Source organism: Oncorhynchus gorbuscha, unplaced genomic scaffold, assembly GCF_021184085.1.
Source record: "Oncorhynchus gorbuscha isolate QuinsamMale2020 ecotype Even-year unplaced genomic scaffold, OgorEven_v1.0 Un_scaffold_887, whole genome shotgun sequence".
Taxonomy (NCBI): domain Eukaryota; kingdom Metazoa; phylum Chordata; class Actinopteri; order Salmoniformes; family Salmonidae; genus Oncorhynchus; species Oncorhynchus gorbuscha.
In genome coordinates, this window is record NW_025745863.1 from 5,001 (window position 1) to 32,927 (window position 27,927).

General features: G+C 46.8%; 1 protein-coding gene and 1 pseudogene across 1 annotated transcript in view; both read left to right on the forward strand.

Moving 5' to 3' along the window:
- LOC124020717 (tumor protein p53-inducible protein 11-like) overlaps positions 1-1,184 on the forward strand; it is a gene marked incomplete at its 5' end in the record, with an annotated part of 2,499 nt that extends 1,315 nt beyond the window's left edge. Inside the window, one exon of the mRNA XM_046335964.1 lies at positions 1,027-1,184. Within this exon, the coding sequence (XP_046191920.1) occupies positions 1,027-1,184 (158 nt within the window). The remainder of the gene's footprint in view (positions 1-1,026) is intronic.
- A 15,150-nt stretch (positions 1,185-16,334) lies between these two features.
- Positions 16,335-18,096, forward strand: LOC124020715 (annotated as a pseudogene).
- Positions 18,097-27,927: the final 9,831 nt, after the last annotated feature.

The window sequence follows — 27,927 nt, forward strand, 5'->3', positions numbered from 1 at the left end:
GTGTCTATGATCAGTAATAGTAGTGTCTATGATCAGTAACAGTAGTGTCTATGATCAGTAATAGTAGTGTCTATGATCAGTAATAGTAGTGTCTATGATCAGTAACAGTAGTGTCTATGATCAGTAATAGTAGTGTCTATGATCAGTAACAGGATTGTCTATGATCAGTAACAGGATTGTCTATGATCAGTAATAGTAGTGTCTATGATCAGTAATAGTAGTATCTATGATCAGTAATAGTAGTGTCTATGATCAGTAATAGTAGTATCTATGATCAGTAATAGTAGTATCTATGATCGGTAATAGTAGTATCTATGATCAGTAATAGTAGTATCTATGATCAGTAATAGTAGTGGCTCTGTATCAGTATAACACATTACATTTGTATAGACTGTATCCCAGATGTCCCCTATATATGTCCCCTATATATCCCCTCTGTATCAGTTTAACACATTACATTTGTATAGACTGTATTCCAGATGTCCCCTATATATGTCCCCTATATATGTCCCCTATATATGTCCCCTATATATCCCCTCTGTATCAGTATAACACATTACATTTGTATAGACTGTATCCCAGATGTCCCCTATATATGTCCCCTATATATGTCCCCTATATATGTCCCCTATATATGTCCCCTATATATGTCCCCTATATATCCCCTCTGTATCAGTTTAACACATTACATTTGTATAGACTGTATCCCAGATGTCCCCTATATATGTCCCCTATATATCCCCTCTGTATCAGTATAACACATTACATTTGTATAGACTGTATCCCAGATGTCCCCTATATATCCACCATAATTTGCAAATAAATTCATAAAAAATCCTACAATGTGATTTTCTGGATTTTTTTCACCATTTTGTCTGTCCTAGTTGAAGTGTACCTATGATGAAAATTACAGGCCTCTCTCATCTTTTTAAGTGGGAGAACTTGCACAATTGGTGGCTGACTAAATACTTTTTTGCCCCACTGTACTTAACCCTAGTTGTAAAAGGTGTCTCTCTCTCGTTGCAGTGACCTGCATCACCCTGGTGGACCTGGGTCTGATGTCAAACTCTGCCATCCTCCTCCTCCTCAGTGAAGTCCTCTTCCTCATCATCACACTCCTCTACTACTACCACCTGGGTCGCAGGACCAAGAAGACCCAGAACCATACACATAGTTCTGATTAGACCCAGAACCATAGATCTAGTTCTGATTAGACCCAGAACCATACACATAGTTCTGATTAGACCCAGAACCATAGACATAGCTCTGATTAGACCCAGAACCATAGATATAGCTCTGATTAGACCCAGAACCATAGATATAGCAGCTCTGATTAGACCCAGAACCATAGATATAGCTCTGATTAGACCCAGAACCACAGATATAGCAGCTCTGATTAGACCCAGAACCATAGATATAGCTCTGATTAGACCCAGAACCATAGATATAGCTCTGATTAGACCCAGAACCATAGATATAGCTCTGATTAGACACATAACCATATACATAGCTCTGATTAGACCCAGAACCATACACATAGCTCTGATTAGACACAGAACCATAGATATAGCTCTGATTAGACCCAGAACCATACACATAGTTATGATTAGACCCAGAACCATAGATATAGTTCTGATTAGACCCAGAACCATAGATATAGCAGCTCTGATTAGACCCAGAACCATAGATATAGCAGCTCTGATTAGACCCAGAACCATAGATATAGCAGCTCCGATTAGACCCAGAACCATAGATATAGCAGCTCTGATTAGACCCAGAACCATAGATATAGCTCTGATTAGACCCAGAACCATAGATATAGCTCTGATTAGACCCAGAACCATAGATATAGCAGCTCTGATTCGACCCAGAACCATAGATATAGCTGTGATTAGACCCAGAACCATAGATATAGCTCTGATTAGACCCAGAACCATAGATATAGCAGCTCTGATTAGACCCAGAACCACAGATATAGTTCTGATTAGACCCAGAACCATAGATATAGTTCTGCTTAGACCCAGAACCATAGATATAGTTCTGATTAGACCCAGAACCATAGATATAGCTCTGATTAGACCCAGAACCATAGATATAGTTCTGATTAGACCCAGAACCATATATATAGCAGCTCTGATTAGACCCAGAACCATAGATATAGCATCTCTGATTAGACCCAGAACCATAGATATAGCATCTCTGATTAGACTCAGAACCATAGATATAGCTCTGATTAGACCCAGAACCATAGATATAGCAGCTCTGATTAGACCCAGAACCATAGATGTAGCTCTGATTAGTCCCAGAACCATAGACATAGCAGCTCTGATTAGACCCAGAACCATAGACATAGCAGCTCTGATTAGACCCAGAACCATAGATCTAGCTCTGATTAGACCCAGAACCATAGACATAGCAGCTCTGATTAGACTAAGAACCATAGATATAGCTCTGATTAGACCCAGAACCATAGATATAGCTCTGATTAGACCCAGAACCATATACATAGCTCTGATTAGACCCAGAACCATAGATATAGCTCTGATTAGACCCAGAACCATAGATATAGCTCTGATTAGACCCAGAACCATAGATATAGCTCTGATTAGACCCAGAACCACAGATATAGCAGCTCTGATTAGACCCAGAACCATAGATATAGCTCTGATTAGACCCAGAACCATAGATATAGCTCTGATTAGACCCAGAACCATAGATATAGCTCTGATTAGACACAGAACCATATACATAGCTCTGATTAGACCCAGAACCATACACATAGCTCTGATTAGACACAGAACCATAGATATAGCTCTGATTAGACCCAGAACCATACACATAGTTATGATTAGACCCAGAACCATAGATATAGTTCTGATTAGACCCAGAACCATAGATATAGCAGCTCTGATTAGACCCAGAACCATAGATATAGCAGCTCTGATTAGACCCAGAACCATAGATATAGCAGCTCCGATTAGACCCAGAATCATAGATATAGCAGCTCTGATTAGACCCAGAACCATAGATATAGCTCTGATTAGACCCAGAACCATAGATATAGCTCTGATTAGACCCAGAACCATAGATATAGCTCTGATTAGACCCAGAACCATAGATATAGCAGCTCTGATTAGACCCAGAACCACAGATATAGTTCTGATTAGACCCAGAACCATAGATATAGTTCTGCTTAGACCCAGAACCATAGATATAGTTCTGATTAGACCCAGAACCATAGATATAGCTCTGATTAGACCCAGAACCATAGATATAGTTCTGATTAGACCCAGAACCATATATATAGCAGCTCTGATTAGACCCAGAACCATAGATATAGCATCTCTGATTAGACCCAGAACCATAGATATAGCATCTCTGATTAGACTCAGAACCATAGATATAGCTCTGATTAGACCCAGAACCATAGATATAGCAGCTCTGATTAGACCCAGAACCATAGATATAGCTCTGATTAGACCCATAACCATATACATAGCTCTGATTAGACCCAGAACCATAGATCTAGCAGCTTTGATTAGACCCAGAAACATAGATATAGCAGCTCTGATTTGACCCAGAACCATAGATATAGCTCTGATTAGACCCAGAACCATAGATACAGTTCCTATAATACCCCCTCTCCCCAAACAGTGTTAGAACTATCATTTTGATATCATGGATGGTCAGTCCTTGCATCCATAGCTCTGTCTATGAATTTGAGAGTGTTTCCAAATCTCCAACCCCATCGCTCAGCTTTTAACCAAAACAGTGGTGGGGTGGACACGTTGTTATTGTTTCAACTGCAGATTGCCCCTTGACGGTCTGTTTAGATAAAACCCAACCTTTAGATTGTGGCTCCAAAACAGCACTCCAGTCAACGTGACTGTATGGGGAATAGGTGCTTAGACTGCCCAAATGGCCCCTATACTTACCCCACATAGGACTCTGGTCTAAAGTAGTGCACTATATAGGGAATAGGGCTCTGGTCTATAGTAGTGCACTATATAGGGAATAGGGCTCTTGTCTATAGTAGTACCACTATATAGGGAATAGGGCTCTGGTCTATAGTAGTACCACTATATAGGGAATAGGGCTCTGGTCTATAGTAGTACCACAATATAGGGAATAGGGCTCTGGTCTATAGTAGTACCACTATATAGGGAATAGGGCTCTGGTCTATAGTAGTACCACTATATAGGGAATAGGACTCTGGTCTAAAGTAGTGCACTATATAGGGAATAGGGCTCTGGTCTATAGTAGTACACCTATTTAGGGAATAGGGCTCTGGTCTATAGTAGTACCACTATATAGGGAATAGGGCTCTGGTCTATAGTAGTACCACTATATAGGGAATATGACTCTGGTCTAAAGTAGTACCACTATATAGGGAATAGGGATCTGGTCTATAGTAGTACCACTATATAGGGAATAGGTGTTATGCAGGTGAATGAGGACCCAAAAGCGACTTGGCGAAAACAGAGTCTTTAATCCAGTAAAGTAAAATACAATCAAAAAACACAACTTCCACTCGTAATGACGAGAACCGACTGGAGACTCGATCTTGAACAGCAGGTTGCCTCGGGAAGGCACTTGAACCTAGCAGACTCAGACACCTGCTCACCACGCAGCATCTGAGGGAAACACGACACGACAGGGCGATACACAAACACAGCACGGTGAACAATAGATACAAGGATCCGACAGGACAGGAACGGAAAACAAAGGAAGAAATAGGGACTCTAATCAGGGGAAAGGATCGGGAACAGGTGTGGGAAGACTAAATGATTGATTAGGGGAATAGGAACAGCTGGGAGCAGGAACGGAACGATAGAGAGAAGAGAGAGCGAGAGAGTGAGAGAGGGAGGGGAGAGAGAGGGATAGAAAGAGGGAACGAACCTAATAAGACCAGCAGGGGGAAACGAACAGAAGGGAAAGCATAATGACAAGACAATATATGACAAAACATGACAGTACCCCCCCACTCACCGAGCGCCTCCTGGCGCTCTCGAGGAGGAACACTGGCGGCAACGGAGGAAATCATAGATCAAACGGTCCAGCACGTCCCGAGAAAGAACCCAACTCCTCTCCTCAGGACCGTAACGAAAAACGATAAAAAAGGGAAACTAGGGTACTACTCTAAAAAAAAAATGAGACACGGGTAGAGAACTGAAAACTTTAGAGCAAACAGGACCAAACAGGCCAGGAGAGTAACAACTAGGGACAGACTGAGACACAGCAAGGGCAGGAACAAGAACAGGAGAGATGCGATGGCAGGGAACAGACTGAGACCCAGCAAGACCAGGAGCAGAAGCAGAAAAATACGCACAAGGGTGGACCCCATCGTCAGTATCGGAGCGCTGGGACAGAATGGCTCCCACGCCCACCCCGACGCGTCAACCTCAACAAAAAACTGTTTAGTGACGTCAGGTGCAACAAGGATAGGAGCGGATGCAAAACGCTTCTTAAAGAGATCAGAACAACAATCATACGACCGGTGAGGAGGAAGGGAGTTGGTTCTGGACCGACTGAAGACCGTGCGCAGACCATGATATTCCTCCGGCACTCCTGTCAAATCACCAGGTTCCTCCTGAGAAGAGGGGACAGAACAAACAGGAGAAATAGCAGACATTAAACACTTCACATGACAAGAAACGCTCCAGGAAAGGACAGAACCACTAGACCAATCAAAAGAAGGATTATGACACACTAGCCAGGGATGACCCAAAACAACAGGTGTAAAAGGTGAACAAAAAATCAAAAAAGAAATGGTCTCACTATGGTTACCAGATACAGTGAGGGTTAAAGGTAGTGTTTCACATAATATACTGGGGAGAGGACTACCATCCAAGGCAAACATGACCGTGGGCTCCCCTAACTGTCTGAGAGGAATGTCATGTTCCCGCGCCCAGGCTTCGTCCATAGAACAGCCCTCTGCCCCAGAGTCTATTAATGCACTGCAGGAAGCTGCCGATCCGGTCCAGCGTAGATGGACCGGTAAGGTAGTACATGTACTTGACGGAGAGGACCGTCTAGTAGCACTTATCAGTCGCCCTCCGCTTACTGATGAGCTCTGGCCTTTAACTGGACATGACATGACAAAATGACCAGCGGAACCGCAATAGAGACAGAGGCGGTTGGTGATTCTCCGTTCCCTCTCCTTAGTCGAGATGCGAATACCCCCCAGCTGCATGGGCTCAACACCTGAGTCAGTGGGGAAAGACGGTAGTGTCGGAGAGAGGGGAGGCACAGTTAACGCGAGCTCTCTTCTATGAGCTCGGTGACGAAGATCTACCCGTCGTTCAATGCGAATAGCGAGTTCAATCAAAGAATCCACGCTGGATGGAACCTCCCGAGAGAGAATCTCATCCTTAACCTTAGCGTGGAGTCCCTCCAGAAAACGAGCGAGCAACGCCTGCTCGTTCCAGTTACTGGAGGCAGCAAGAGTGCGAAACTCTATTGAGTAATCCGTTATGGATCGATTACCTTGACATAGGGAAGACAGGGACCAGGAAGCTTCTTTCCCAAAAACTGAGCGATCAAAAACCCTTATCATCTCCTCTTTAAAGTTCAGATAATTGTTAGTACACTCAGCGCTTGCCTCCCAGATAGCTGTGCCCCACTGCCGAGCCCGACCAGTAAGGAGTGATATGACGTAGGCAATCCGAGCTCTCTCTCTTGAGTATGTGTTGGGTTGGAGAGAGAACACGATATCACACTGGGTGAGAAAGGAGCGGCACTCAGTGGGCTGCCCAGAATAACAAGGTGGGTTATTAACCCTAGGTTCCGGAGGCTCGGAAGAACCGGAAGTAGCTGGTGACACGAGACGAAGACTCTGATACTGTCTTGAGAGGTCGGAGACCTGAGCGGCCAGGGTCTCAACGGCATGCCGAGCAGCAGACAATTCCTGCTCGTGTCTGCCGAGCATCGCTCCCTGGAACTCGAGAGTAGAGTAGAGAGAATCCATAGTCGCTGGGTCCATTCTTGGTCGGATCCTTCTGTTATGCAGGTGAATGAGGACCCAAAAGCGACTTGGCGAAAACAGAGTCTTTAATCCAGTAAAGTAAAATACAATCAAAAAACACAACTTCCACTCGTAATGACGAGAACCGACTGGAGACTCGATCTTGAACAGCAGGTTGCCTCGGGAAGGCACTTGAACCTAGCAGACTCAGACACCTGCTCACCACGCAGCATCTGAGGGAAACACGACACGACAGGGTGATACACAAACACAGCACGGTGAACAATAGATACAAGGATCCGACAGGACAGGAACGGAAATCAAGGGAAGAAATAGGGACTCTAATCAGGGGAAAAGATCGGGAACAGGTGTGGGAAGACTAAATGATTGATTAGGGGAATAGGAACAGCTGGGAGCAGGAACGGAACGATAGAGAGAAGAGAGAGCGAGAGAGTGAGAGAGGGAGGGGGAGAGAGAGGGATAGAAAGAGGGAACGAACCTAATAAGACCAGCAGGGGGAAACGAACAGAAGGGAAAGCATAATGACAAGACAATATATGACAAAACATGACAATAGGGCTCTGGTCTACCACTATATAGGGAATAGGGCTCTGGTCTATAATAGTACCACTATATAGGGAATAGGGCTCTGGTCTATAGTAGTACACCTATATAGGGAGTAGGGCTCTGGTCTATAGTAGTACACCAATATAGGGAATAGGGCTCTGGTCTATAGTAGTACACCTATATAGGGAGTAGGGCTCTGGTCTATAGTAGTACCACTATATAGGGAATAGGGCTCTGGTCTATAGTAGTACCACTATATAGGGAATAGGGCTCTGGTCTATAGTAGTGCACTATATAGGGAATAGGGCTCTGGTCTATAGTAGTACCACTATATAGGGAATAGGGTGCCATTTTTCAAGCACACTTCGATCCCAGTTTCATTGAGACAGCCCCAACCACTTAAATCCGTTGTGTTCATAGATAAAGCTCTGGTTTAATTTAGTTTAGGAAAGGGATCTTTTTAAATCTGATTGCCAAATAATAAGGTGATTTGTATTTTTTCAATATGCCACTTATTACAAGACACGTAAATACACGCTAGATACTGAACATGTACTAGTTACTGAACATGTACTAGATACTGAACATGTACTAGTTACTGAACATGTACTAGTTACTGAACATGTGCTAGTTACTGAACATGTACTAGTTACTGTACTAGTTACTGAACATGTACTAGTTACTGAACATGTACTAGTTACTGAACATGTACTAGTTACTGAACATGTACTAGTTACTGAACATGTACTAGTTACTGAACATGTGCTAGTTACTGAACATGTACTAGTTACTGAACATGTGCTAGTTACTGAACATGTACTAGTTACTGAACATGTACTAGTTACTGAACATGTGCTAGTTACTGAACATGTACTAGTTACTGAACATGTACTAGTTACTGAACATGTACTAGTTACTGAACATGTACTAGTTACTGAACATGTACCCGCAGACAGAGAACAGTGTTGTTTTCAGACGGTCTCTTCTGTAGATACCAAGTCCCGTGAGTCATGTAGAACTTGTATAAGCCTGTTTGGGGAACCCCGGGTTAGGGGCAGAACTTGTATAAGCCTGATTGGGGAACCCCGGGTTAGGGGCAGAACTTGAATAAGCCTGTTTGGGGAACCCCGGGTTAGGGGCAGAACTTGTATAAGCCTGTTTGGGGAACCCCGGGTTAGGGGCAGAACTTGTGTGTAGAGAATGAACATACTTTAATTGGCAGTATATGATATATATTTTAAGACACACAGCTTTGTCTGTTCATGTAGGTCTGGCTCAAAGAACGTCTAATGTCCTCCATGTTGGTCTGGGTCAGAGAACGACTACTGTTGTCTAATGTCCTCCTCCATGTTGGTCTGGGTCAGAGAGTGTAGTCTAATGTCCTCCATGTTGGTCTGGCTCAGAGAGTGTTGTCTAATGTCCTCCATGTTGGCCTGGGTCAGAGAACGACTACTGTTGTCTAATGTCCTCCTCCATGTTGGTCTGGGTCAGAGAGTGTTGTCTAATGTCCTCCATGTTGGTCTGGGTCAGAGAACGACTACTGTTGTCTAATGTCCTCCATGTTGGTCTGGGTCAGAGAAGGACTACTGTTGTCTAATGTCCTCCATGTTGGTCTGGGTCAGAGAAGGACTACTGTTGTCTAATGTCCTCCATGTTGGTCTGGGTCAGAGAACGACTACTGTTGTCTAATGTCCTCCATGTTGGTCTGGGTCAGAGAACGACTACTGTTGTCTAATGTCCTCCATGTTGGTCTGGGTCAGAGAACAACTACTGTTGTCTAATGTCCTCCTCCATGTTGGTCTGGGTCAGAGAAGGACTACTGTTGTCTAATGTCCTCCTCCATGTTGGTCTGGCTCAGAGAACGACTACTGTTGTCTAATGTCCTCCTCCATGTTGGTCTGGGTCAGAGAAGGACTACTGTTGTCTAATGTCCTCCATGTTGGTCTGGCTCAGAGAACGACTACTGTTGTCTAATGTCCTCCTCCATGTTGGTCTGGGTCAGAGAACGACTACTGTTGTCTAATGTCCTCCATGTTGGTCTGGCTCAGAGAACGACTACTGTTGTCTAATGTCCTCCTCCATGTTGGTCTGGGTGAGAGAACGACTACTGTTGTCTAATGTCCTCCATGTTGGTCTGGGTCAGAGAACGACTACTGTTGTCTAATGTCCTCCATGTTGGTCTGGGTCAGAGAACGACTACTGTTGTCTAATGTCCTCCATGTTGGTCTGGCTCAGAGAACGACTACTGTTGTCTAATGTCCTCCATGTTGGTCTGGCTCAGAGAACGACTACTGTTGTCTAATGTCCTCCATGTTGGTCTGGCTCAGAGAACGACTACTGTTGTCTAATGTCCTCCATGTTGGTCTGGCTCAGAGAACGACTACTGTTGTCTAATGTCCTCCATGTTGGTCTGGGTCAGAGAACGACTACTGTTGTCTAATGTCCTCCATGTTGGTCTGGCTCAGAGAACGACTACTGTTCTCTAATGTCCTCCATGTTGGTCTGGCTCAGAGAACGACTACTGTTGTCTAATGTCCTCCATGTTGGTCTGGGTCAGAGAACGACTACTGTTGTCTAATGTCCTCCTCCATGTTGGTCTGGCTCAGAGAACGACTACTGTTGTCTAATGTCCTCCTCCATGTTGGTCTGGGTCAGAGAACGACTACTGTTGTCTAATGTCCTCCATGTTGGTCTGGGTCAGAGAACGACTACTGTTGTCTAATGTCCTCCTCCATGTTGGTCTGGCTCAGAGAACGACTACTGTTGTCTAATGTCCTCCTCCATGTTGGTCTGGCTCAGAGAACGACTACTGTTGTCTAATGTCCTCCTCCATGTTGGTCTGGGTCAGAGAACGACTACTGTTGTCTAATGTCCTCCTCCATGTTGGTCTGGGTCAGAGAGTGTTGTCTAATGTCCTCCATGTTGGTCTGGCTCAGAGAACGACTACTGTTGTCTAATGTCCTCCTCCATGTTGGTCTGGGTCAGAGAGTGTTGTCTAATGTCCTCCATGTTGGTCTGGCTCAGAGAACGACTACTGTTGTCTAATGTCCTCCATGTTGGTCTGGCTCAGAGAACGACTACTGTTGTCTAATGTCCTCCATGTTGGTCTGGGTCAGAGAACAACTACTGTTGTCTAATGTCCTCCATGTTGGTCTGGGTCAGAGAACGACTACTGTTGTCTAATGTCCTCCATGTTGGTCTGGGTCAGAGAACGACTACTGTTGTCTAATGTCCTCCTCCATGTTGGTCTGGCTCAGAGAACGACTACTGTTGTCTAATGTCCTCCTCCATGTTGGTCTGGCTCAGAGAACGACTACTGTTGTCTAATGTCCTCCTCCATGTTGGTCTGGGTCAGAGAACGACTACTGTTGTCTAATGTCCTCCTCCATGTTGGTCTGGGTCAGAGAGTGTTGTCTAATGTCCTCCATGTTGGTCTGGCTCAGAGAACGACTACTGTTGTCTAATGTCCTCCTCCATGTTGGTCTGGGTCAGAGAGTGTTGTCTAATGTCCTCCATGTTGGTCTGGCTCAGAGAACGACTACTGTTGTCTAATGTCCTCCATGTTGGTCTGGCTCAGAGAACGACTACTGTTGTCTAATGTCCTCCATGTTGGTCTGGGTCAGAGAACAACTACTGTTGTCTAATGTCCTCCTCCATGTTGGTCTGGGTCAGAGAAGGACTACTGTTGTCTAATGTCCTCCTCCATGTTGGTCTGGCTCAGAGAACGACTACTGTTGTCTAATGTCCTCCTCCATGTTGGTCTGGGTCAGAGAAGGACTACTGTTGTCTAATGTCCTCCATGTTGGTCTGGCTCAGAGAACGACTACTGTTGTCTAATGTCCTCCTCCATGTTGGTCTGGGTCAGAGAACGACTACTGTTGTCTAATGTCCTCCATGTTGGTCTGGCTCAGAGAACGACTACTGTTGTCTAATGTCCTCCTCCATGTTGGTCTGGGTGAGAGAACGACTACTGTTGTCTAATGTCCTCCATGTTGGTCTGGGTCAGAGAACGACTACTGTTGTCTAATGTCCTCCATGTTGGTCTGGGTCAGAGAACGACTACTGTTGTCTAATGTCCTCCATGTTGGTCTGGCTCAGAGAACGACTACTGTTGTCTAATGTCCTCCATGTTGGTCTGGCTCAGAGAACGACTACTGTTGTCTAATGTCCTCCATGTTGGTCTGGCTCAGAGAACGACTACTGTTGTCTAATGTCCTCCATGTTGGTCTGGCTCAGAGAACGACTACTGTTGTCTAATGTCCTCCATGTTGGTCTGGGTCAGAGAACGACTACTGTTGTCTAATGTCCTCCATGTTGGTCTGGCTCAGAGAACGACTACTGTTCTCTAATGTCCTCCATGTTGGTCTGGCTCAGAGAACGACTACTGTTGTCTAATGTCCTCCATGTTGGTCTGGGTCAGAGAACGACTACTGTTGTCTAATGTCCTCCTCCATGTTGGTCTGGCTCAGAGAACGACTACTGTTGTCTAATGTCCTCCTCCATGTTGGTCTGGGTCAGAGAACGACTACTGTTGTCTAATGTCCTCCATGTTGGTCTGGGTCAGAGAACGACTACTGTTGTCTAATGTCCTCCTCCATGTTGGTCTGGCTCAGAGAACGACTACTGTTGTCTAATGTCCTCCTCCATGTTGGTCTGGCTCAGAGAACGACTACTGTTGTCTAATGTCCTCCTCCATGTTGGTCTGGGTCAGAGAACGACTACTGTTGTCTAATGTCCTCCTCCATGTTGGTCTGGGTCAGAGAGTGTTGTCTAATGTCCTCCATGTTGGTCTGGCTCAGAGAACGACTACTGTTGTCTAATGTCCTCCTCCATGTTGGTCTGGGTCAGAGAGTGTTGTCTAATGTCCTCCATGTTGGTCTGGCTCAGAGAACGACTACTGTTGTCTAATGTCCTCCATGTTGGTCTGGCTCAGAGAACGACTACTGTTGTCTAATGTCCTCCATGTTGGTCTGGCTCAGAGAACGACTACTGTTGTCTAATGTCCTCCATGTTGGTCTGGGTCAGAGAACGACTACTGTTGTCTAATGTCCTCCATGTTGGTCTGGGTCAGAGAACGACTACTGTTGTCTAATGTCCTCCATGTTGGTCTGGCTCAGAGAACGACTACTGTTGTCTAATGTCCTCCTCCATGTTGGTCTGGGTCAGAGAACGACTACTGTTGTCTAATGTCCTCCATGTTGGTCTGGGTCAGAGAACGACTACTGTTGTCTAATGTCCTCCTCCATGTTGGTCTGGCTCAGAGAACGACTACTGTTGTCTAATGTCCTCCTCCATGTTGGTCTGGGTCAGAGAACGACTACTGTTGTCTAATGTCCTCCTCCATGTTGGTCTGGGTCAGAGAACGACTACTGTTGTCTAATGTCCTCCATGTTGGTCTGGCTCAGAGAACGACTACTGTTGTCTAATGTCCTCCATGTTGGTCTGGCTCAGAGAACGACTACTGTTGTCTAATGTCCTCCTCCATGTTGGTCTGGCTCAGAGAACGACTACTGTTGTCTAATGTCCTCCATGTTGGTCTGGGTCAGAGAACGACTACTGTTGTCTAATGTCCTCCATGTTGGTCTGGGTCAGAGAAGGACTACTGTTGTCTAATGTCCTCCTTCATGTTGGTCTGGCTCAGAGAACGACTACTGTTGTCTAATGTCCTCCATGTTGGTCTGGGTCAGAGAACGACTACTGTTGTCTAATGTCCTCCATGTTGGTCTGGGTCAGAGAACGACTACTGTTGTCTAATGTCCTCCTCCATGTTGGTCTGGCTCAGAGAACGACTACTGTTGTCTAATGTCCTCCTCCATGTTGGTCTGGCTCAGAGAACGACTACTGTTGTCTAATGTCCTCCTCCATGTTGGTCTGGGTCAGAGAACGACTACTGTTGTCTAATGTCCTCCTCCATGTTGGTCTGGGTCAGAGAACGACTACTGTTGTCTAATGTCCTCCATGTTGGTCTGGCTCAGAGAACGACTACTGTTGTCTAATGTCCTCCATGTTGGTCTGGCTCAGAGAACGACTACTGTTGTCTAATGTCCTCCTCCATGTTGGTCTGGCTCAGAGAACGACTACTGTTGTCTAATGTCCTCCATGTTGGTCTGGGTCAGAGAACGACTACTGTTGTCTAATGTCCTCCATGTTGGTCTGGGTCAGAGAACGACTACTGTTGTCTAATGTCCTCCATGTTGGTCTGGCTCAGAGAACGACTACTGTTGTCTAATGTCCTCCATGTTGGTCTGGGTCAGAGAACGACTACTGTTGTCTAATGTCCTCCATGTTGGTCTGGCTCAGAGAACGACTACTGTTGTCTAATGTCCTCCTCCATGTTGGTCTGGGTCAGAGAACGACTACTGTTGTCTAATGTCCTCCATGTTGGTCTGGCTCAGAGAAGGACTACTGTTGTCTAATGTCCTCCTCCATGTTGGTCTGGCTCAGAGAACGACTACTGTTGTCTAATGTCCTCCTCCATGTTGGTCTGGCTCAGAGAAGGACTACTGTTGTCTAATGTCCTCCTCCATGTTGGTCTGGCTCAGAGAACGACTACTGTTGTCTAATGTCCTCCATGTTGGTCTGGCTCAGAGAACGACTACTGTTGTCTAATGTCCTCCTCCATGTTGGTCTGGCTCAGAGAACGACTACTGTTGTCTAATGTCCTCCATGTTGGTCTGGCTCAGAGAAGGACTACTGTTGTCTAATGTCCTCCTCCATGTTGGTCTGGCTCAGAGAACGACTACTGTTGTCTAATGTCCTCCTCCATGTTGGTCTGGCTCAGAGAACGACTACTGTTGTCTAATGTCCTCCATGTTGGTCTGGGTCAGAGAACGACTACTGTTGTCTAATGTCCTCCATGTTGGTCTGGGTCAGAGAACGACTACTGTTGTCTAATGTCCTCCATGTTGGTCTGGCTCAGAGAACGACTACTGTTGTCTAATGTCCTCCATGTTGGTCTGGCTCAGAGAACGACTACTGTTGTCTAATGTCCTCCATGTTGGTCTGGGTCAGAGAACGACTACTGTTGTCTAATGTCCTCCATGTTGGTCTGGCTCAGAGAACGACTACTGTTGTCTAATGTCCTCCATGTTGGTCTGGCTCAGAGAACGACTACTGTTGTCTAATGTCCTCCATGTTGGTCTGGCTCAGAGAACGACTACTGTTGTCTAATGTCCTCCTCCATGTTGGTCTGGGTCAGAGAACGACTACTGTTGTCTAATGTCCTCCATGTTGGTCTGGCTCAGAGAACGACTACTGTTGTCTAATGTCCTCCATGTTGGTCTGGCTCAGAGAACGACTACTGTTGTCTAATGTCCTCCATGTTGGTCTGGGTCAGAGAACGACTACTGTTGTCTAATGTCCTCCATGTTGGTCTGGCTCAGAGAACGACTACTGTTGTCTAATGTCCTCCATGTTGGTCTGGGTCAGAGAACGACTACTGTTGTCTAATGTCCTCCATGTTGGTCTGGGTCAGAGAACGACTACTGTTGTCTAATGTCCTCCTCCATGTTGGTCTGGCTCAGAGAACGACTACTGTTGTCTAATGTCCTCCATGTTGGTCTGGCTCAGAGAACGACTACTGTTGTCTAATGTCCTCCATGTTGGTCTGGCTCAGAGAACGACTACTGTTGTCTAATGTCCTCCATGTTGGTCTGGCTCAGAGAACGACTACTGTTGTCTAATGTCCTCCATGTTGGTCTGGCTCAGAGAACGACTACTGTTGTCTAATGTCCTCCATGTTGGTCTGGCTCAGAGAACGACTACTGTTGTCTAATGTCCTCCATGTTGGTCTGGCTCAGAGAACGACTACTGTTGTCTAATGTCCTCCATGTTGGTCTGGGTCAGAGAACGACTACTGTTGTCTAATGTCCTCCATGTTGGTCTGGCTCAGAGAACGACTACTGTTGTCTAATGTCCTCCATGTTGGTCTGGGTCAGAGAACGACTACTGTTGTCTAATGTCCTCCATGTTGGTCTGGGTCAGAGAACGACTACTGTTGTCTAATGTCCTCCATGTTGGTCTGGCTCAGAGAACGACTACTGTTGTCTAATGTCCTCCATGTTGGTCTGGGTCAGAGAACGACTACTGTTGTCTAATGTCCTCCATGTTGGTCTGGCTCAGAGAACGACTACTGTTGTCTAATGTCCTCCATGTTGGTCTGGCTCAGAGAACGACTACTGTTGTCTAATGTCCTCCATGTTGGTCTGGCTCAGAGAACGACTACTGTTGTCTAATGTCCTCCATGTTGGTCTGGCTCAGAGAACGACTACTGTTGTCTAATGTCCTCCTCCATGTTGGTCTGGCTCAGAGAACGACTACTGTTGTCTAATGTCCTCCTCCATGTTGGTCTGGCTCAGAGAACGACTACTGTTGTCTAATGTCCTCCTCCATGTTGGTCTGGCTCAGAGAACGACTACTGTTGTCTAATGTCCTCCTCCATGTTGGTCTGGGTCAGAGAACGACTACTGTTGTCTAATGTCCTCCATGTTGGTCTGGGTCAGAGAACGACTACTGTTGTCTAATGTCCTCCATGTTGGTCTGGGTCAGAGAAGGACTACTGTTGTCTAATGTCCTCCATGTTGGTCTGGCTCAGAGAACGACTACTGTTGTCTAATGTCCTCCTCCATGTTGGTCTGGCTCAGAGAACGACTACTGTTGTCTAATGTCCTCCTCCATGTTGGTCTGGCTCAGAGAACGACTACTGTTGTCTAATGTCCTCCATGTTGGTCTGGGTCAGAGAACGACTACTGTTGTCTAATGTCCTCCATGTTGGTCTGGCTCAGAGAACGACTACTGTTGTCTAATGTCCTCCATGTTGGTCTGGGTCATATTGGTGCAAAACAGAAGAAAAACCCAGAGTGAAACAGTGAGGTACTTACCTGTTCAATAAGAAACGCTCATGTCAGTTTTTTCCTGTTGCGTTGTATTAAAGGACAATAACCCTGGTTTTGTTCTGTTCTAATATATGTTGTATTAAAGGACAATAACACTGGTTTTGTTCTGTTCTAATATATGTTGTATTAAAGGACAATAACACTGGTTTTGTTCTGTAGTAATATATGTTATATTAAAGGACAATAACACTGGTTTTGTTCTGTTCTAATATATGTTGTATTAAAGGACAATAACACTGGTTTTGTTCTGTTCTAATATATGTTGTATTAAAGGACAATAACACTGGTTTTGTTCTGTATATGTTGTATTAAAGGACAATAACACTGGTTTAGTTCTGTACTAATATATGTTGTATTAAAGGACAATAACCCTGGTTTTGTTCTGTTCTAATATATGTTGTATTAAAGGACAATAACACTGGTTTTGTTCTATACTAATATATGTTGTATTAAAGGACAATAACACTGGTTTTGTTCTATACTAATATATGTTATATTAAAGGACAATAACACTGGTTTTGTTCTGTAGTAATATATGTTGTATTAAAGGACAATAACACTGGTTTTGTTCTGTAGTAATATATGTTATATTAAAGGACAATAACACTGGTTTTGTTCTGTTCTAATATATGTTGTATTAAAGGACAATAACACTGGTTTTGTTCTGTTCTAATATATGTTATATTAAAGGACAATAACCCTGGTTTTGTTCTGTTCTAATATATGTTGTATTAAAGGACAATAACACTGGTTTTGTTCTGTTCTAATATATGTTGTATTAAAGGACAATAACACTGGTTTTGTTCTGTTCTAATATATGTTATATTAAAGGACAATAACCCTGGTTTTGTTCTGTGAGACTCAAACATTCTTCCATGTGTTTATGTTTTTTTGCTGGACTGACTGAAGGATAATTCTTCAGTCTGGGATAATGTGACACAAGGAAAACGAATCAATCAGGACAATGTTTCAGTTTAATCCTCCCACTCAACAGGTATTTTATGTTCCAGCAGTGCATCAAAAAGGTACATGTTTTTTTTTTTTTATCATGATGTACTTCAGCTTTTGGGTCGTGGAAACTGAGCCGTTGCTTCTGCATCGAGGTAGAGAGAACATACTAGAAGCGTTCTTCAGAAAACAATAGAAGGTTTAGGACACTTTGTGTCACACGTTGGATCTGACGTGCTTTAAATAAATACATTTAAAAGGTTGTTTTGGCACTTCTACAGAGATGTAGTTTTTTTTTGGGGGGGGGGTAGTATGGTATCACGTCTGATTTGAACTTTCTCTGAACACCAAGCCATTTTAATATCTCTTATTAGAATAGAGGAAGTCTACTGTCTCTGCATCCAGGCACGTCTTTATCTTTCAGTGCGTTTGGGACCACGGTGGATTTGTCATCATGAACGGCATCAATGTTGTAGGATATAATAATATATGCCATTTAGCAGACGCTTTTATCCAAAGCGACTTACAGTCATGTGTGCATACATTCTACGTATGGGTGGTCCCGGGAATCGAACCCACTACCCTGGCATTACAAGCGCCATGCTCTACCAACTGAGCTACAGAAGGACCATGATTACATGTTGTTGTGGGGTCTATTTTAAATGTACATTGTGCCATATATAGATATGCTGTATTTGTATATGTATAGACAGAACAACAATAAATACATCTATTTTCTTTCCTCTGGCTGTTTTTCTTTGTGCGGTCTCGTTATGCCCAGGAGATGCTCTACCTTCTCAAGACTCAACAGTTCTTATCTCCAAGCTATTCCCATTGTCTGTTATTGCTGTGTTGATTTAAACGTCATCTATTTCTTTCTGAACACTCCACGTCGTTGTGCCCTGCTGAACACAGCCCTGTTGTGCAGTAGTTCGCCTCCAGAGGGTGATGTTGTTATGTTTAGAGTTAATGTCTGGATGGGTCTCCCTCACCTCTTCTTCTCTGTGTAATGGTCAACACACTGTCTCTCTCTCTCTCCTCTGTGTAATGGTCAACACACTGTCTCCCTCCAGGGGTAATACAGTAATGATTCCCTCCAGGGGTAATACAGTAATGACTCCCTCCAGAGGTAATACAGTAATGACTCCCTCCAGGGGTAATACAGTAATGACTCCCTCCAGGGGTAATACAGTAATGACTCCTCCAGGGGTAATACAGTAATGTCTCCCTCCAGGGGTAATACAGGGGTAATACAGTAATGACTCCCTCCAGGGGTAATACAGTAATGACTCCCTCCAGGGGTAATACAGTAATGACTCCCTCCAGGGGTAATACAGTAATGACTCCCTCCATCAGCAGTCCAGGAGTAATACAGTAATGACTCCCTCCAGGGGTAATACAGTAATGACTCCCTCCAGGGGTAATACAGTAATGACTCCCTCCAGGGGTAATACAGTAATGACTCCATCCAGAGGTAGTACAGTAATGACTCCCTCCAGGGGTGATACAGTAATGACTCCCTCCAGGGGTAATACAGTAATGACTCCCTCCAGGGGTAATACAGTAATGACTCCCTCCAGGGGTAATACAGTAATGACTCCCTCCATGACTCCCTCCAGGGGTAATACAGTAATGACTCCCTCCAGGGGTAATACAGGGGTAATACAGTAATGACTCCCTCCAGGGGTAATACAGTAATGACTCCCTCCAGGGGTAATACAGTAATGACTCCCTCCAGGGGTAATACAGTAATGACTCCCTCCAGGGGTAATACAGTAATGACTCCCTCCAGGGTGTAATACAGTAATGACTCCCTCCGGGGGTAATACAGTAATGACTCCCTCCAGGGGTAATACAGTAATGACTCCCTCCAGAGGTAATACAGTAATGACTCCCTTCCAGGGGTAATACAGTAATGACTCCCTCCAGGGGTAATACAGTAATGACTCCCTCCAGGGGTAATACAGTAATGACTCCCTCCAGGGGTAATACAGTAATGACTCCCTCCAGGGGTAATACAGGGGTAATACAGTAATGACTCCCTCCAGGGGTAATACAGTAATGACTCCCTCCAAGGGTAATACAGTAATGACTCCCTCCAGGGGTAATACAGTAATGACTCCCTCCAGGGGTAATACAGTAATGACTCCCTCCAGGGGTAATACAGTAATGACTCCCTCCAGAGGTAATACAGTAATGACTCCCTCCAGGGGTAATACAGTAATGACTCCCTCCAGGGGTAATACAGTAATGACTCCCTCCAGGGGTAATACAGTAATGTCTCCCTCCAGGGGTAATACAGGGGTAATACAGTAATGACTCCCTCCAGGGGTAATACAGTAATGACTCCCTCCAGGGGTAATACAGTAATGACTCCCTCCAGGGGTAATACAGTAATGACTCCCTCCATCAGCAGTCCAGGAGTAATACAGTAATGACTCCCTCCAGGGGTAATACAGTAATGACTCCCTCCAGGGGTAATACAGTAATGACTCCCTCCAGGGGTAATACAGTAATGACTCCATCCAGAGGTAGTACAGTAATGACTCCCTCCAGGGGTGATACAGTAATGACTCCCTCCAGGGGTAATACAGTAATGACTCCCTCCAGGGGTAATACAGTAATGACTCCCTCCAGGGGTAATACAGTAATGACTCCCTCCAGGGGTAATACAGTAATGACTCCCTCCAGGGGTAATACAGGGGTAATACAGTAATGACTCCCTCCAGGGGTAATACAGGGGTAATACAGTAATGACTCCCTACAGGGGTAATACAGTAATGACTCCCTCCAGGGGTAATACAGGGGTAATACAGTAATGACTCCCTCCAGGGGTAATACAGTAATGACTCCCTCCGGGGGTAATACAGTAATGACTCCCTCCAGGGGTAATACAGTAATGACTCCCTCCAGGGGTAATACAGTAATGACTCCCTCCAGGGGTAATACAGTAATGACTCCCTCCAGGGGTAATACAGTAATGACTCCCTCCAGGGGTAATACAGTAATGACTCCCTCCAGGGGTAATACAGTAATGACTCCCTCCAGGGGTGATACAGTAATGACTCCCTCCAGGGGTAATACAGTAATGACTCCCCCAGGGGTAGTACAGGTTGACTCCCTCCAGGGGTGATACAGTAATGACTCCCTCCAGGGGTAATACAGTAATGACTCCCTCCAGGGGTAATACAGTAATGACTCCCTCCAGGGGTAATACAGTAATGACTCCCTCCAGGGGTAATACAGTAATGACTCCCTCCAGGGGTAATACAGTAATGACTCCCTCCAGGGGTAATACAGTAATGACTCCCTCCAGAGGTAATACAGTAATGACTCCCTCCAGGGGTAATACAGGGGTAGTACAGTAATGACTCCCTCCAGGGGTAATACAGGGGTAATACAGTAATGACTCCCTCCAGGGGTAATACAGTAATGACTCCCTCCAGGGGTAATACAGTAATGACTCCCTCCAGGGGTAATACAGTAATGACTCCCTCCAGAGGTAATACAGTAATGACTCCCTCCAGGGGTGATACAGTAATGACTCCCTCCAGGGGTAATACAGTAGTGACTCCCTCCAGCAGCAGTCCATTTGGGAGGTATCTGTATCTAGATTCAATATCAGCCACAGACCTCGAGGGCGTGTGTGCGTGCGTTCATCTGTCTGTTTTATTATGTGTGTGTGTGTGTGCTGTTGGACCTACAGTCACTAATGGAAACGGGATCATGAGAGGTCAGAGGAAAGGGTTATCTTTTCTCCATCAAGGTTCTTCAAATGACATCACACACATTCTACCCCAGTTCAGAGGTCATTGTTTCACACATTCTGCCCAAGTTCAGAGGTCATTGTTTCACACATTCTGCCCCAGTTCAGAGGTCATTGTTTCACACATTCTGCCCAAGTTCAGAGGTCATTGTTTCACACATTCTGCCCCAGTTCAGAGGTCATTGTGTGTCACAGTGTACTTATATTAGAAACCTTTAAAAATATATATTCACCTCCCTTTTTCTCCCCAATTCTGATATTGTCTTGCTGTAACTCCCACTCCCCTCCTCTCCCTCCTCCACTCCTCTCCCTCCTCCACTCCTCTCCTCTCCCTCCTCCTCTCCCTCCTCCACTCCTCTCCCTCTCCCTCCTCTCCTCTCCCTCTCCTCTCCTCTCCTCCTCCTCTCCTCTCCTCTCCTCTCCTCTCCTCTCCTCTCCTCTCCTCTCCTCTCCTCTCCTCTCCTCTCCTCCTCCTCTCCTCTCCTCTCCCCTCCCTCCTCCACTCCTCTCTTCTCCTAGAGGTATCTCTCATACCAGGCCTCTAAGCTCTCCTCTCCCTCCTCCCTCCTCTCTCTCCTCTCCTCTCCTCTCCTCTCCTCTCCTCTCCTCCTCTCCTCTCCTCTCCTCTCCTCTCCCTCCTACACTCCTCTCCTCTCCCTCCTCCACTCCTCTCCTCTCCTCTCCTCTCCCACCACCCCTCTCCTCTCCCCTCTCCTCTCCTCTCCTCTCCTCTCTCCTCCTCTCCTCTCCTCTCCTCTCCTCTCCTCTCCTCTCCTCTCCTCTCCTCTCCTAGTGTTGTCTTCAGACACGTGGCTCATGGGGAAACAACACTACTTTAGAAGTACATGAATCTACAGAACCCAGGGGACACCAGGGCTCGTATCCACAAAGCGTCTCTGAGTAAAGAGTGCTGATCTAAGATCAGTTTTGCCTTTTAGATTATAATGAATACCATTTATATGAACAGATCCTAGATCAACACTCCTACTCTGAGATTCTTTGTGGATACGGACCCCTGAGCTCTGGTATGACGTCGTCTTAGGTCAGTGGCACTAGAAGAAGAGGAGCGAGAGAGGGAGAAGAGGAGTGAGAGAGGGAGAAGAGGAGTGAGAGGGAGAAGAGGAGCGAGAGGGGGGGAGAAGAGGAGCGAGAGAGGGAGAAGAGGAGCGAGAGAGGGAGAAGAGGAGCGAGAGAGGGAGAAGAGGAGCGAGAGAGGGAAAAGAGGAGCGAGAGAGAGAGAAGAGGAGCGAGAGAGGGAGAAGAGGAGCGAGAGAGGGAAAAGAGGAGCGAGAGAGGGAGGGAGAAGAGGAGCGAGAGAGGGAGAAGAGGAGCGAGAGGAGGAGAAGAGGAGCGAGAGAGGGAGAAGAGGAGCGAGAGAGAGAGAAGAGGAGCGAGAGAGGGAGAAGAGGAGCGAGAGAGGGAAAAGAGGAGCGAGAGAGAGAGAAGAGGAGCGAGAGAGGGAGAAGAGGAGCGAGAGAGGGAAAAGAGGAGCGAGAGAGAGAGAAGAGGAGCGAGAGAGGGAGGGAGAAGAGGAGCGAGAGAGGGAGAAGAGGAGCGAGAGGAGGAGAAGAGGAGCGAGAGAGGGAGAAGAGGAGTGAGAGAGGGAGAAGAGGTCACTGATGAGATGAGGGACTCATTACAAATACCTTCGTGGCTGTTAGGCTCTCTGACAGGGTGGTAAGACACACAGCTGATGAACAACTCTGCTCTAGAGGAACCTGAGGCCTGTTCAGTAGTGTGTATTGACAGACAGACAGACAGACAGACAGACAGACAGACAGACAGACAGACAGACAGACAGACAGACAGACAGACAGACAGACAGACAGACAGACAGACAGACAGACAGACAGACAGACAGACAGACAGACAGACAGACAGACAGACAGACAGACAGACAGACAGACAGACAGACAGACAGACAGACAGACAGACAGACAGGAGCCTATGTAACAGACACAGTTGTCCATTGTAGGGACCAGAGAGCCCTGTCCTGGACCATTTCATACAATCCTACATTACCGTGATAGAACACAGCAGCCCATTGAACCACAAGTATAGCGCCATGCTGTATGTACCATCTGTGTACGTTGGAGGTGAATGGACGATTGTATTGTGTTATTTAATGCCCTGCCTGACATCACTACTCTGCCCCCCCCCCCCCCCCCCAGGCAGGTCAATCAATAGTAGAGGGTGTTGGCTAGCTGGCTGGCCTGGCCCTGGTCTGAGCCTGACCTCACTACTCTACCCCGGGCAGGTCAATCAATAGTAGAGGGTGTTGGCTAGCTGCCTGGCCTGGCCCTGGTCTGAGCCTGACATCACTACTCTACCCCCCCCCAGGCAGGTCAATCAACAGTGGATGGTGTCAGCTAGCTGCCTGGCCTGGTGCATGGTAGCATGTAAGCCTGAGTACAGTGGCCTCTCCTGTGTAGCTTCTCTCTGTTGTCACTAAGTGCCTACTATGTGTCACTGCCTAGCGCACGGTGCTACTGCCTAGCACACTGTACATTACAACGATCATGATGATGACCAATAGAATCATTCTGTTTCCATGGGGGGGGGGGGCTTCTCTTGGTTTCCAACATTCCAACCTCTCTGACCGACAGAATGATGTCTTTTAATAGGATGTCTGTGTCTGCGTTCGTTAACCAAGTGGGAAAGCAGCAGGGTAGACTAGTGGTTAGAGTGGAGGGGCGGCAGGTAGACTAGTGGTTAGAGTGGAGGGGCGGCAGGTAGACTAGTGGTTAGAGTGGAGGGGCTGCAGGGTAGCCTAGTGGTTAGAGTGGAGGGGCGGCAGGGTAGCCTAGTGGTTAGAGTGGAGGGGCGGCAGGTAGACTAGTGGTTAGAGTGGAGGGACGACAGGTAGACTAGTGGTTAGAGTGGAAGGGAGGCAGGTAGACTAGTGGTTAGAGTGGAGGGGCGGCAGGTAGACTAGTGGTTAGAGTGGAGGGGCGGCAGGTAGACTAGTGGTTAGAGTGGAGGGGCGGCAGGTAGACTAGTGGTTAGAGTGGAGGGACGACAGGTAGCCTAGTGGTTAGAGTGGAGGGACGACAGGTAGACTAGTGGTTAGAGTGGAGGGGCGGCAGGTAGACTAGTGGTTAGAGTGGAGGGACGGCAGGGTAGACTAGTGGTTAGAGTGGAGGGGCGGCAGGTAGACTAGTGGTTAGAGTGGAGGGGCTGCAGGGTAGCCTAGTGGTTAGAGTGGAGGGGCGGCAGGGTAGCCTAGTGGTTAGAGTGGAGGGGCGGCAGGGTAGCCTAGTGGTTAGAGTGGAGGGGCGGCAGGGTAGACTAGTGGTTAAAGTGGAGGGGCGGCAGGTAGACTAGTGGTTAGAGTGGAGGGGCTGCAGGGTAGCCTAGTGGTTAGAGTGGAGGGGCGGCAGGGTAGCCTAGTGGTTAGAGTGGAGGGGCGGCAGGGTAGACTAGTGGTTAGAGTGGAGGGGCGGCAGGGTAGCCTAGTGGTTAGAGTGGAGGGGCGGCAGGTAGCCTAGTGGTTAGAGTGGAGGGGCGGCAGGTAGACTAGTGGTTAGAGTGGAGGGGCGGCAGGTAGACTAGTGGTTAGAGTGGAGGGACGACAGGTAGACTAGTGGTTAGAGTGGAGGGGCGGCAGGTAGACTAGTGGTTAGAGTGGAGGGCGGCAGGTAGACTAGTGGTTAGAGTGGAGGGGCGGCAGGGTAGCCTAGTGGTTAGAGTGGAGGGGCGGCAGGTAGCCTAGTGGTTAGAGTGGAGGGGCGGCAGGTAGACTAGTGGTTAGAGTGGAGAGGCGGCAGGTAGACTAGTGGTTAGAGTGGAGGGATGGCAGGTAGACTAGTGGTTAGAGTGGAGGGGCTGCAGGGTAGCCTAGTGGTTAGAGTGGAGGGGCGGCAGGTAGACTAGTGGTTAGAGTGGAGGGGCGGCAGGGTAGCCTAGTGGTTAGAGTGGAGGGGCAGCAGGTAGACTAGTGGTTAGAGTGGAGGGGCGGCAGGTAGACTAGTGGTTAGAGTGGAGGGGCTGCAGGGTAGCCTAGTGGTTAGAGTGGAGGGGCGGCAGGGTAGCCTAGTGGTTAGAGTGGAGGGGCGGCAGGTAGACTAGTGGTTAGAGTGGAGGGGCGGCAGGTAGACTAGTGGTTAGAGTGGAGGGGCGGCAGGTAGACTAGTGGTTAGAGTGGAGGGGCGGCAGGGTAGACTAGTGGTTAGAGTGGAGGGGCGGCAGGTAGACTAGTGGTTAGAGTGGAGGGGCGGCAGGGTAGCCAGTGGTTAGAGTGGAGGACCAGGTAGACTAGTGGTTAGAGTGGAGGGGCGGCAGGTAGACTAGTGGTTAGAGTGGAGGGGCGGCAGGGTAGACTAGTGGTTAGAGTGGAGGGGCGGCAGGTAGACTAGTGGTTAGAGTGGAGAGGTGGCAGGGTAGCCTAGTGGTTAGAGTGGAGGGGCGGCAAGGCGGCAAGCAGCTAACCCACTGTTCCTAGGCCAGCTAACCCACTGTTCCTAGACCAGCTAACCCACTGTTCCTAGACCAGCTAACCCACTGTTCCTAGACCAGCTAACCCACTGTTCCTAGACCAGTTAACCCACTGTTCCTAGACCAGTTAACCCACTGTTCCTAGACCAGTTAACCCACTGTTCCTAGACCAGTTAACCCACTGTTCCTAGACCAGTTAACCCACTGTTCCTAGACCAGTTAACCCACTGTTCCTAGACCAGCTAACCCACTGTTCCTAGACCAGTTAACCCACTGTTCCTAGACCAGTTAACCCACTGTTCCTAGACCAGTTAACCCACTGTTCCTAGACCAGCTAACCCACTGTTCCTAGACCAGTTAACCCACTGTTCCTAGACCAGTTAACCCACTGTTCCTAGACCAGCTAACCCACTGTTCCTAGACCAGTTAACCCACTGTTCCTAGACCAGCTAACCCACTGTTCCTAGACCAGTTAACCCACTGTTCCTAGACCAGTTAACCCACTGTTCCTAGACCAGTTAACCCACTGTTCCTAGACCAGTTAACCCACTGTTCCTAGACCAGCTAACCCACTGTTCCTAGACCAGCTAACCCACTGTTCCTAGACCAGCTAACCCACTGTTCCTAGACCAGTTAACCCACTGTTCCTAGACCAGTTAACCCACTGTTCCTAGACCAGTTAACCCACTGTTCCTAGACCAGTTAACCCACTGTTCCTAGACCAGTTAACCCACTGTTCCTAGACCAGTTAACCCACTGTTCCTAGACCAGTTAACCCACTGTTCCTAGACCAGCTAACCCACTGTTCCTAGACCAGTTAACCCACTGTTCCTAGACCAGTTAACCCACTGTTCCTAGACCAGTTAACCCACTGTTCCTAGACCAGCTAACCCACTGTTCCTAGACCAGTTAACCCACTGTTCCTAGACCAGTTAACCCACTGTTCCTAGACCAGTTAACCCACTGTTCCTAGACCAGTTAACCCACTGTTCCTAGGCCAGTTAACCCACTGTTCCTAGACCAGTTAACCCACTGTTCCTAGACCAGTTAACCCACTCTTCCTAGACCAGCTAACCCACTGTTCCTAGACCAGTTAACCCACTGTTCCTAGACCAGTTAACCCACTGTTCCTAGACCAGTTAACCCACTGTTCCTAGACCAGTTAACCCACTGTTCCCAGGTCGTCATTGGAAATAAGAATGTGTTCTTAACTGACTTGCCTGGTTAAATAAAGGTAAAATAATAATAATTACCAGTTGTGAAGTGTTAAATACCAGTTGGATTGGATGCATTCATGGGTTTTGAACTCGTTGAGAAACGCTGATTGGCTGACAAACCGCGTCCACCGTAATCTAACAGGACAGCCATCATGCTCGTAAACAAATGATATAACATTGAAAAAACACATTAATAGACTGCTTTTTTATAAATAATGTTTTGTTGTTACATTTAGATGCCCCCCCCCCCCCCCAAAAAAAAATGCTGCTATAGAGGTCATTTCCTTAGTATGGGACATCAGAGGTCAGCATGTGGGAGGAGTCAGGAGTTCAGAGATGATGAGTTTCCCCCACTAGTAATTGCCAGTTGGAAGGGGAATTCAAAGTGGATTTTTCCCCCAGTCGTATACTGGTAAATACCACCTTCCCGCTTGGTTACGAACACACCTATCACACCGAGTCCTTTGTGTTATTGTGTGAGAGGAACACATGAAGCTGAACCTTCAGTAGTACTTGTGACATTGGGGAAGGTCAAACACCAGGCTCTAAGAGAACGTCTGCTACATCTCTTCACTGTACGTGTTAACTCTGTTAGGTCAAACACCAGGTCCGAGAGAACGTCTGCTAGATCTCTTAGGTCAAACACCAGGCTCCGAGAGAACGTCTGCTAGATCTCTTCACTGTACGTGTTAACTCTGTTAGGTCAAACACCAGGCTCTGAACGTCTGAGAACGTCTCAAACACTACATCTCTTCACTGTACGTGTTAACTCTGTTAGGTCAAACACCAGGCTCCGAGAGAACGTCTGCTAGATCTCTTCACTGTACGTGTTAACTCTGTTAGGTCAAACACCAGGCTCTGAGAGAACGTCTGCTACATCTCTTCACTGTACGTGTTAAATCTGTTAGGTCAAACACCAAGCTCCGAGAGAATGTCTGCTACATCTCTTCACTGTACGTGTTAACTCTGTTAGGTCAAACACCAGGCTCCGAGAGAACGTCTGCTACATCTCTTCACTGTACGTGTTAACTCTGTTAGGTCAAACACCAGGCTCCGAGAGAACGCTACATCTCTTCACTGCTAACTCTGTTAGGTCAAACACCAGGCTCCGAGAGAACGTCTCATCTCTTCACTGTA